At 55.1% G+C, this 12,139-nt stretch overlaps 1 protein-coding gene across 1 annotated transcript in view; it reads right to left on the reverse strand.

Annotated features, from left to right (window-relative positions):
• NOL4L (nucleolar protein 4 like) overlaps positions 1–12,139 on the reverse strand; it is a 128,343-nt gene that overhangs the window by 67,688 nt on the left and 48,516 nt on the right. Inside the window, exons 2-3 of the mRNA XM_068987217.1 lie at positions 8,659–8,814; positions 2,186–2,297 (exon numbers count right to left, since the gene is read on the reverse strand). Of these exons, the coding sequence (XP_068843318.1) occupies positions 2,186–2,297; positions 8,659–8,814 (268 nt within the window). The remainder of the gene's footprint in view (positions 1–2,185; positions 2,298–8,658; positions 8,815–12,139) is intronic.

A 12,139-nucleotide genomic window follows, 5' to 3' on the forward strand; every position in this document is an offset into this window, starting at 1 on the left:
CTCCAGCACAGAACCCACGAAGCTGGACACGAGGGCCATCCTCCACACCAGCGGGGAGAAGGCAGCAGAACAGACGGAGCCTGCAGACACCCCAGAGCAGTCCACACACACAGCCCCTCCTGGCCTGCCTCTGTTCCCCCAGGTTCTGTGTCTGACTTCGCCAGTTGCTATGGAAACGATAAGGGCAGCTCAGGAGGGGACAGGCGGATGGGTGGGCAGAGACGATGCAGCTACTACCAGGGCCTGTGCCCCTGGGACGTGGACCCGGGCAGGGTGGGGAGGACGGCAGGGAAAGTCTCCTAGCCCAGCGGCAGGTGCTAAGGGGGCTGTCTTAGCACAGGGGTTGCAGCTGCTGAGCTGGGGCCAGGCCATATGGGGCACGGGGCCTCCCTCAGGCCTCAGGCGTTATCACAATAACTGCCACAGCCTTGGTTCTCTCATCCTGTGCGGCAGCCCTGCCCTAGGCACAGGGTTTAACTCTCAAATTTCATCAGGACCCTGCCCCTCTCTCCTGCTACCAGATAGATGCCATTATTAACTCCATTTCACACATGAGGAAACTTAGGCTCAGAGAGGTGAAGTCACTTGTTCAGGACCCACAGTTACTGCGCGGCAGAGCTCAGATTTAAATGCACTCAGTGCAGCCCTGGCGCGCCTGGCTCTTAAACCAGGAACCCAGCACTTATGAGGGATGAACTACATTAACTCGTGTCCCTCATACATCAGCGGCTATCCGATGAACTCAGTGAAGTGGCCGTGGCCTAATGGCCCCCAAGGACAGGAAAGCCTCTGGGTTTGTGAAGTGGCTGCTGTCCAAAGTCGCATCAGGGACCAACTACCAGCCAGGAAAAAGACTGATGCTGGGAAAGATCGAAGGCAAGAGGAGAAGGGGGACGACAGAGGATGAGATGGTTGGATGGCATCATTGACTCAATGGACATGAGTTTGAGCAAATTCTAGGAGACAGTGAAGGACAGGGAAGCCTGGTGTGCTGCAGTCCATGGGGTTGCAAAGACTCAGACGTGACTGAGCGGCTGAACTACCAGCCAGGAGGAAAACCCCCCTGGCATCTACGTTCCAATGCCCTGCTGTCGCTGGGCGGCGCTGTTGGTTTTCACCACATTTGATGGACGCCACTGGGGCACCGCCTGAGGAAGTGCCTCACCCTTCTGTTCCCATCCTCAGGCAAACACCCCAATACCCACCGACCTCAGCACCCTTTGCAGGCCTGATGCCTAGGAGCCCTTATAAATCGCCCATCTGGGCACCATTCCTCAGGCTTGAGTTACGGTCACACCAGCCAAACATAATGGCCCTTCTTGCTGTGCCAAAGCCACCTTCAAACAGGTGACTCAGACTTATTGGAGGGAGGCCTCTGGGACGTTCAGGTTGAAACTTTGGGGGGACTGAGGTGGGGGTCCTTGCAGGGAAGAGCTGGAGAGCGTGGATGTGTGTCTAAGGGACCAGCTTGGACTGATCACACATGCTCTGGGCATTTTCTCTGTTTTCCCTATTTTTTGGCTTCACTGTGTAGCATGCAGGATCTTAGTTCCCTGACTAGGGATCGAACTTGTGCCCCGCGCAGTGCAAGTGTCGTGTCTTACCACAGGGCCACCAAGAAAGTCCCTCTGGGCATTTTCAATTCTAACCAATCCCCACAGATCTCCTGGGTGTGCACTGGGGGTAGAGGGCAGGGGACAAACACTTAGGGAGGCCTACTACTAACGGCAGGAGGGTGGCTGTAGGGGAGAAAGCCGCATCCAATGAGGGCTGTGCTCCTGTCCCTAGGGAGGGCACAGTGAGACCAGATCCACGTGGACACTGCCACGGGTGCGGGGGGAGACCTGGATGGCGAGGACTGCAGAGTTTAGGAAATGGGGCGAGGTGGCCATTTCCGTCTGCAACCTTGGTGGGAAAAGAGAGTGTTGAAGGGCAGTAGGAATGTACTGTTGGTTTTTAAGTGAAACTTGACATTTAAAAAAAGTTAAAAACAACAACAACAAACCAAACCTAAAATGAGGCTCTCTGGGCAGCTCCATGGACCCACGCTGGCCCCTGGGCATTATGACAGCTGCTGGTCGTGCACTTTCCTGTTCCTGCCAGCAAAGGGCAGGCCCTTCTGGGGGAGAACCCCTGCCCTGCACAGCCTCCCCCAGGTCTCCAGCACGTCCACCTGCTCTCCTACCTTTGGGCTCCAGGCCATTGGAATTAAAGTGCATCCTCTTCTGACACTCCGTGCAGCTCATCAGGAACCGGGTCACGGCTTCCCGTGGAAGGAAGGCGTAGGTCTCTGCGATCTGAGGGAGAGAGGAGGCTGGCTGTTATGTGGATCTGTGCGGAGGCAGCTTGCTCACTGGGTCACTAAGGGATCTGCTTTGGTGGCAGGCACTTGGCCCTTGCCAGGAAGGGCAGGGATTTGAGGAGCAAGAGGCAGATGTCTTAAGAGTCTCAGCCATAGAAATGAGTCAGTACTTTCGCAGAATACCAGTAGTTTTAAAATTTTAAATGAAAGAAGCTTAAAAATTATAAAAGCAAAACACTGAAACATTGTCTAGTCTATAACCTGTGTTCTCATGAACTGGGAATATTCCTCAGGTCATTTCATCACTGCTACTGAAGAATGAGTTGAGAAACACTGCTCTAGGGTAGGAGGAAACAACTCCCACTCTCAGAAAAGGATAAACTGAGCCCCACTTATAAAGCTACCAGCTGCGGGCCTACAAACAGAGCCCAACACTCTACAGGCTGTTCCTTGATCTATTCACAGACCCAAGAGAGCTGTGAAATGCCTCAAACTGGACAGGCTCTCAGGAAGCCCCGTGTTCCAGGCAAGGTCACAAGGCCCAGAGAAGTGAACCAATTCACTTAAGGTCACACAGCTCTTTATAATAGTGCCAGACTAGAGCCGAAGCTCCAGGTTGCCCCCAGAGCTGCCTCCAGAGGGCCTCCCCTAGCTACGGAGAAAGAGTCAGCAGTGTGGGAGGGAAGGTGAAAGCGATGCCAGGGAGCACAAGAAAACGGCTGGGTCGAGGAGTGGGGAAGAGGTGGGGTGTAGTCCCAGCAGCTCAGTCCTCTCCTCTTGCTCTGGGTTTTGGGGAAAACCAGGTTGGTCCTGGTTTGGTGGCCTGAGGGGGCCGGAGGGACCTCTTGGGCCCAGGTTCTCTGGCTGAAGCCGGCTGCTGCCCGGTTGCGGGTTTCACACATTTCCCAGAGCCCAGGCCGTCTCGCTCCTCTCCACTAAGGGGCAGCATCACCCCAGCGTTCCTCCGTCCTCGCCGCAGCCCGGCCGGGAAAGTTGGCCAAGGGCGCTGGTCAGCCCACAGCAGGGGATTGGCGGGGGACGGTGCACTGCTCTCCAGGACACACCTGGTCTGTTCCTTCGGGAGGCACACGTGCCCTGCTCCATCTCTGTAGTAGCCAGGAAGGGGAGCAGGGTGGGGAAGAGAGGAGGGGACTCAAGAGGGTTGCCAGGCTCTCCTTCCCCGCGGCCCCCGCCCTGCGGCCAGGCCCTCAGAGGACAGGCTTGGGCTCTGCTGCCTGTGCTCCATGGGCCAGTCCTGCCTGGCGGCTGGCTGCAAATGCAGAGTTAATTTTGGTGACACAATTGTTATTTCTCAGCTGATTTGATGCTCTGCGGAGCAGGCAGGCTCCTTGATGAGTTATCTCCCTTCCAAATTCTTTGTCTGATTGCCTTCCTCTGGAGGTCAGGAACAAGGGCAAACCCCTGCTCTCCGATTAGAGCCAGTGGATGGGAAGGTGTGAGGGCGAAGACACGGGGCTCGGCTCTCCTGCCACATACGGGGACATCTTTATCCCTAGCCTGGGGCCGCCTGGAAGTCTCAGGGCAGCAGTCCCCTCTCGGGCCCACGGGGTTGGGAGGGACAGGTCCTCTTGAGGGACTAACAGCTATGGGAGTAAAGAGAAGAGGGAAGGACGCCCTCTGGGTCAGGCAGAGGGCTGAGGCTGAGTTGGGCCAACAGATGACCTCCTAAGGAACTGAGCTGGGGCATCCCAGGTCAGGCCTCAGAAGAGCTGAGCTGAGCACGCGGAGGAGGAGGGTTGCAGTCTGCTGGGAGAGGAAGAAGGGTTGATACCATGGAGAAAGCCCGACTTCAACGCATGGAGCTCTTTGATCGCTGGGCAGAGACAGATTCTACAGGGCTCAGGGAGGGCCTGCCTGGTAGGGCTGCTCTGCTTAGGGCTGCCCATGGCGTGGCCAGAGGCCCTGCTTGCCGCCTGGCCCACTGAGGATACAGGGGCAGTTACCAGAAAGTGCGCAGGGGCCTGGGCCTTAGCAGAGACCCAGCAGATGCCAAGGCTGGCTGGAGTGCCACAGGGAGCTGATGCACTGGGTGCACAACTTCTGGCTCTGGATCCCACGGAAGGGCAGATGGGCGAACCCAAGGCAGGTGGGTGAGAAGCCCTTGGAGCTGTCAGAGGGCCCTATGCAGCTGGATGGTCTGCGGCCTCGCTAAGAGCTCCCGTGGGGCGTCAGTAAAATGTCCAGCTCTGCGCTGCTGTAGGGACCTGAATGGAGGAGGATGCCTTCCCCCACCAAGGCCTTCAACCTCCTATGGGCATCTTTTGGTTCACGCTCCCGCTTCATCCACGTGAGAAATGGGACCTCTGTTTCTGTTTGGCTGCACAGATGCCCGAGGCCACAGGGACCACAGGGTGAGCTGAGACACAGAGGATCATCCCAGCTGATGCCCTAGTCAGCAGGATGGTGGTTTTCTGATAGTTTTAGAGCTACAGACACTGTTCTGGAAATAGACTCTTATCCTGAAGCCCAAAACGTGACACAGATAAAGACGGAGCTGCTGCATTTAAGAAGGGGCCCATCCCCGCCCAGCAGCTCTCGGCAGCCCTGGACTATTGCCTTGCTCTCAGGCCCCCAGCCTGGATGTTGAGACCGGTACCTGAATCTGCCTTTTACATTTTTCTTACTGGGAAAAGCTGGGTGAGATTTCACTGGGAGGGAGTGCAGAAGCTATTTGCAGAGTCGCTGACTTGCAAGGCCCCATTTTCACTCCCCAACTCAGAGGCTGACAAAGACAGATGAGGCCAATTGGGGGGATTTGCACCACTTTACAAGATCCTCCTTCTGCCCTGCGGGCGGATTAGCACGTGGTGGGCCTGGAGCAGCTGCTGACCACATCTGGCCCCAACTCCAAAGTGGTCTGGGCAGTCAGATCAGGGCTCCAAAGCCTGACCTCGCCTTCCAGCACCCCGGGAGAGAGGAAGGAAGCAACAAGGCTCTCTCTGATTCAGGTGGGTGCAGACACCAGGGCTCAGCTGGTAAAGAATCTACCTGCAATGTGGGAGACCCAGGTCAACCTCTGGGTTGGGAAGATCCCCTAGAGAAGAGAACAGCTACCCACTCCAGTATTCTGGTTTGGAGAATTCTGGCCTGGGTTCAAACAGTTGGACACAACTGAGCGACTTTCACTTTCATGAGACATCAGAAACAAGCTTCCCTGGTAAAGAATCCACCTGCAATGCAGGAGACCCCGGTTCAAGTCCTGGGTCGAGAAGATCCCCTGGAGACGGGATAGACTACCCACTTCAGTATTCTTCAGCTTTCCCGGTGGAAAAGAATCCGCCCGCAATGTGGGAGACCTGGGATAGATCCCTGGGTTGGGAAGATCCCCTGGAGGAGGGCATGGCAACCCACTCCAGTATTCTTGCCTGGAGAATCCCCATGGACAGAGGAGCCTGGCGGGCTACAATCCATGGGGTCTCAAAGAGTCAGACACGGCTGAGCGACTAAGCACAGACATCAGAAACACTCCTTGAAAAAGGACCAGTCCTCCATGTGGGCTCAGAGAACTTTGTAGAACACATGGCTCTGCCTTGGCAAGACTCCCTGGGATCCTCTGGACCTTAGGCCATGTGGCATCAGAGGCAAAGTTAAGGCAGGGCTTCCTGCCCAAGACGGGGACTCCCTGTAGTATCCGTTGTCAATGGTCATCAACCCCGGCTCATAGACCTACAGGTTCAGAAAGCTCCTTACCTGCCCTCCCCGATCCACTGCTGGACAGCAGTAGGTGCTAAAAAGTTCTTTTCCTATTGAAGAGTGTGCCTCCTTTAATGCTTTGAACAAGATTGCCCATCTCCCCTGCAGTCCCCTGCTCCCTTGGGCACCCCAGGCCTGTAAGACTCCATAAAGTCCCAGGTGCCCCCAGAGACAGTAAGGCAGTCCCAGAATTCAGGTTTGGCAAAGCATACACAGATAGATCCAAAAACCCCTCCAAAAGGCCTGATGCAAACACTGAGGTGCCAGGCTGTACCCCTCTGCAGCCATCAGCACCGAGTCTCCTAGCAGGCATGGATGGGGCTGAAGAGCTAGGCTTGTGTTGAGGCAAACGGGAGCAGGTGAAAAGAGGAGGACAAAAGTGTCCCCATCACCCTGCCCCCCAAAAGGAAAAGGGTGACAGATGGGGAAGTGGGAGAAGGGAGAGGAGGTGCATGGGGGAGGAAGGGGGTGCGGTGGTCCCCTTGGCTGCACACCCACAGCAGGAGGGCCTGGCCTGCTCCCTCTGCCTTGGCCCTGCTGCTGAAATTCCAGCTCTGAGCGCAGCCCAGCTGGCTCGTTGCCAGTCATGTGCCAGCTCCAGGCTGGGCAGCGGGAAGTGGGGCACGCGGCGGGCATATGGACGAGAAGCCAGGAAGTGCAGAGCCAAGGGCTGGACGTCCGCTTGGCCCAGAGACACAAAGCCTGGTGGGCGCAGCCAGCCTCGCCCTCTCTGCAGCCTGGAGGTCGCCAACCCCAGCCTTAATGAATACCCAGGAAGTGCCTGAGGGTAAGGTTTGGGGCTGGGTACCCATGGGACCAGGGAAATCACACAGCCCAGTTGGCCTAAGTCTATCTACTTTGACAAGCAAGTCAGGAGGCTTGTGAACTGGCCACAAGACGTTTGCAGCAAGGCAGCATGTCTAGTGGTCAGGGCACAGGCTCTGAGCCAGATGCCCGACTCTGAACATCAGCTGGGTGACCTCAAGGCAGGCTTAATCATCTTTCTGAGCCTCGCTTTCCTCCTCTGTAATGGTAGCGCCTGCTTCATCCTTATACCCTTCATCTGCATGATGGCTCTGAGAGCCAGCGCAGGGGAGGTGCTGAGCGCACAGCCAGGCATGAGCCGGCTCCCAGCATGGCAACCTCACTGCTGAGAAAGTACAAGGGGTATCGTCAGCACCAAGGGGCCCACACGGGCCCCAGCTCAGGAGTCCTTCCTTCCATTTATGATCCTCCAGTGGAAATACCCTCAGAACTCCCTTCCCACAAGTCACTCCCCAACACACAAGTACTGAGCTGCAGGGTGGGGCAGGTGGTACAGTCATCTCCTGCTTCCCTCAGCCCGACCCCTCCTCTCTCTGAGGTCTTTGGCATGTGGGTCCATCCTTAAGACACATTTAACAAAGGTCATCTTCTGAGATCAAGGACAAACCAGATGGTTGGATTTTTTTTTTTTAATCAGGTCATATGGGGAAATTATAGACTTATACAGGCCACCTCTGCCATACTCCAAGGCTATTTAGAAAAGAACTTGGAAGGGTTGGCATCTACTTTGGGTAAGGAAGGCCCATCACAGAGGGGCAGGTCTCTAGGAAGCCAGAGAGAAAGTCAACCCAGAGCAGGGACTGAGACGCTGGCTGAGCTGCCTCACCGCTGTGTGACCTTAGAGTGGTAGCTGAACTCCCTGGGCCGCAGTTTCCTTAACTGTGAAATGGGCCACGGCGCCTCCATCACAGGACTGCTGTGAGGCTTGAGTGAACACGAAGTGCTTGGCTTCCTGGTTTAGTGGTGGGTGCCGGACAAGTGGTTCAGAGCCGGGCATAAGCCATGGCAATGGGGGCTACTGCGGGGACGCGACCAGAACCCAGGCAGGCTGTGGCCACCGTCCCCTCGACAGTCTTCCGTGTGACGTTTCCCATCCTAGGTGGCCGCCTCTGCTCCCTTCTGCCTACCCAAAGCTTAGACTGCTAGCTGACCCGCCACCCTCTCCATGAAGGCCCCTTGCCTTAGCACTGAATGCTGGTGTCTGGAGGGACCTCGGCTGAGCGCCCAGGTAGCTGGGTTCTTATTCCCTTGAAGATAGTCTTGGAGACATTTCTGTTTCTCTCAGCATCCCCAACCCCAATCAAGCTGTGCTGTCCTTGAGGGCGGGGCCCAGGTCCTCAGAAGTCCCCTGGGGAACTTCTGGCACTGACTTCACGTTGTAGGGGACTGAACGCGGGGAGTATTAGGACAGGTTTGGCACAGAGCGAAGGCCATGGAAGCATTTGCTCTGCTGATTACTATTATCTGGCCTCCCCCTCCCCCAACCGCGGGCCCCAAGCCTAGGGGGTGGGGGGAATGGAGCGAAGCAGAAACCAGGAAGAGGAGAGCTTTCCTCCTGCCCTCCTTGTCCCTCTCCTTCCCTCCCTCTCACCCCCTTCAACCTGCTTCTCCTTTGTGCTCCGACCACAGAGCCCGCCCCCTCGCCCTGTGAGCCATCTCTGGCTGCCATGCCCTTGCCCCGTGCCCCCCTGGATCCCCAAAGGCCGTTTCATCACGCCTCAGCTCCCTGCCCCGCCCCCTGCCCAACATGTGCGGAGCCCATGGCCTCCTGCCAAGGCCTGGGGCTGCCAGCAGAGGCCAAGAGACAGAAATCTCACCGCTCGGTAGGTTTTCTTCTGCCCAGCGTGCTTGGGGGCTTTGCCGGGCTCCGCTGAGCTCTCCACATGCATCGAGTAGATGATGTCAAAGAAATCTTCCACCACAGCGACCCGCTTCAGAGAGATGCCCTCCGGCTCCGACAGGCCATCTGCCCCCTGCGACAGGGTGGACAAGCTGTGTTAGTGTCAGGGATGACGGTGGGGTGAGAGCTGGGCCCTGCGGCCGGGCAGTGGGGTGGGGGCAGGCTCGCTGCTGCTCGCTGACCCCCACCAGGCCTCCTGAGGGTAGGTCTGGGGGGACCTGGAGGGGACAGGAGCCTGCTCAGAGGGCCACAGGGAGGGGGCAACCAGAGTCAAGGGTGGCTGCTGCTATGAAATCTACCAGAAACAATGGGCAGAGAGAAACAACAAGGAAAAATACAAATTAAAACCCCAAGAGCCTCCATGTTCACAATTTCAGACAGATTGTGCCAGACTCAGGCGGGGAGCTTTCGAGTTGCACGCTGTGCCAAGACCATCCTGGAAGTCTCTGGGGGGGTGGGGAGGGGGGTGCTAAATAGATGCGTCCCCATCAGGAGCTCGCCAATTAGCAGTAACCTTTTACTGTGGTCCCGGGCTGGGGGCCCAGGGGAACGGCTCACATCACCTGGGTGACTCCTGCCTCGCCCTGGCCTTTCAGAAAAGCTTTTCACCGCTGCCCGCCTCCCTACTCCAGCAGCTGAGCGCCAGCAACAGCACCCGGGCTCTCTGTGTGTGGAGGCACAGAAATAACACACACAAGGCCATGTGGGGGTGGCAGGCCGTGTGAGTGGGGTGGCCGTGGGGCCCCCCTGAGCCTCTTACTGGGCTGGCACGAGTGTTGTCAGCTGGCCCCGAAAAGGTGTGCCAGGATCTCAGGGGCACTGGGCTCTCTGCCACCCTCTCCGTAAAGGCAGACCTGGAGGGCTCTGGGGGCGTCAGAGAGGAAGAGCAAGCAGAGGGGTGGGGGTGGGGATTTAGGGAAAAGGAGGCGGGCTTTTCTGTAAAAGTGCTTGGAACACAAATCTCCCGGAGGATTCTTCCCCAAAGGACCCTCGCTCAAGAATGTCGGCTCTTTAGAGGAGGGAGTGGAAGTGTGTGGGGCGGGGGTTCTTCTGTTGGCTTGCAGCTGTCTCCCTAGCACCGAGAACGATGCCCAACACATAGTAGGCTCAATAAATAACTGCCAAATGATGGCCTGGTTACAGGTAGCCGCCAGGAGGGGTAGTTTGGCCACACGCTTCTTCAGTGTCAGGTGGGCCCCATCGTTTAAGTGGCTGTGTGACTCTGAGCAGGTATCTTGCTTCTCTGAGCCTCGGGTCCTTTATTGAGAAAATGGGGATAACAGAAGGCCCCTTCCCACAAGCTATGGAGAGGAGTAAATGAAATATGCGTCCAACTCTTAGCATCAAGCCCGAACACAGGAACTCCTGGATAAATATTGTCATTAAGAAGTGCTTTGCCGACTGCCAAGTTTCCCCTAGCCAGGACGGGGCTGAACATCGCAACCAGCCTGGGAGACTGTGAGGGTCAGGACCTGCCTGTGGAACGGTGGCTGGTAAGTGGAAGGGCTGGCCCAGGACGTCGGTCTTTGTCGTCAGAGGGGAATCGAGGCCACACTGAATGTGATGCTCACTCACAGCACATTCCAGCCAAAGTCAGGGTTTGCTTTTATCTTGCAACTTTCTCAACCTGCCCTGGTAGGATAGCGGGGCTGTCTCTTTGCCAGGAGCCCACTTGAGAGCAGATGGGAGAGGAAAGGCCTCTGGGGTGGAGGGACCAAACCTCGGGCCTAGTGGGCAGTGCCCATGAGTGATGGTGCTGGCTGGTGCCCTCACTGGCCTTGCACAGGCCTTCGAGCCGATGGCTTTCTCCCAAGTTAGCATCCATGGCGATGGGGACTTCTCAGCAAGTATCTGGGGGGGGGGTGGTGTATGTATGCCCACCTGTGTAGAAAGAGTTGCCTGCTGGTCCTGCTCGCCTGCTACGAGATTGTAGGCAAACTCTTCAATCTCTCTGAGCTTCACTTATGAGGTATAAAACTCCATACTCTTCTCTTCTTAAACCCCTCAGAAGTTATTGTTACCTCTTTCTTGAGGGTATCTGAAGTCCCCCTCTGAATTCCTGGGCTCATCAGTGACTAACTCATTTATTAGCTGATGTGTAACTACCAGCATTTTAGAGATCTCCAAATACTGCTATGGTGGAGCTGAATGGGACAAATATTATGACAGGTCAGTTATAATACACTTCTAACCAGAGGTTCATGTTGGCAAAAACAAACAAAAGAACCTCTAAGAATGAAGGTATAACTGGGTTTCTATTTCTTGATCAGGATGGGTTCAGTTTATAAAAAGCTGATCTGAACACTTAAAATTTGTATACTTTTCTGTGTGTCTGTTGGGCTTCCCTTGAGGCTCAGCTGTTAAAGAATCCGCCTGCAGTGTGGGAGACCTGGGTTCGATCCCTGGGTTGGGAAGATCCCCTGGAGAAGGGAAAGGCCACCCACTCCAGTTTTCTGGCCTGGAGAATTCCATGGACTGTATAGTCCATGGGGTCACAAAGACTCAGACATGACTGAGCGACTTTCAGTTCACTGTGTGCCTGTTAATTTGCATTTTGCTTTGTTATTTTTTTTTCTTAACACCAAAAGTGTCTGCTAATTTTAAAAGTGATATTTTTTTAAAAAAAGTATAATGGGGTAGGTAGTTCCAAATTTTGATAATTTGAATCCAGAGGCATAATAATGGGTTTAGAGATGCCTACAAGTGAATAGACCTCTCTGGTCATTAAACTGCTTAAGGCCAGAACACAGACACTCATGGAAAAAGTTTACAAAATTGGATGAGAAGGAGTGGAGGAAGAAAACAATCTGATGAAAGATAATATTTTAGATAGGTGGGATGGAAAAGCGTCCCCTAACCAGCTAGGTGACCTTGGGCAGGTCACTTTTTGACCTCTAAAAACTCATTTTCCTCACACCTGTAAAATGAGCCTACAAAATCCTAGCTGGATGTGGTTCCAAGGCTAAGTAAGAACATGTTAGGCATCTACCACATACAGGCTTGTAAACATTCATCTCTCCCCTTCAGACCCACCGAGTGTGGACATTCTGTATTTAGGGATCCATTCTCATCTCCTGTCCCTCTAATCCATTCAGGTTACAGAAGGGGTCCCCCAAGGTAATACGCACCAGCAGAAGAGATACAAAGTCTTATGCAAAATAACCTGCTAAGGATGTCACAGAAACTTGGAATAAGCTTTCCTAAAGTCCAAGTATAATTAACTAACCCAGATTAAAAGCAAAACACACGCCCAGCTCCTGGTCTGCCTCTGTCCCAGTCCTCCACCTCCATTCATAGACAGACGTGGGTAATCAACCTGGCCCAACGTGACCACAAAATTATCTCGGAGAAACTCTTCAGGGTTGCTCCCTCTTTAAAAATGGATTATGAGGACCACT

Source organism: Capricornis sumatraensis, chromosome 15 (assembly GCF_032405125.1).
Source record: "Capricornis sumatraensis isolate serow.1 chromosome 15, serow.2, whole genome shotgun sequence".
In the NCBI taxonomy this organism is placed as follows: Eukaryota; Metazoa; Chordata; class Mammalia; order Artiodactyla; family Bovidae; genus Capricornis; species Capricornis sumatraensis.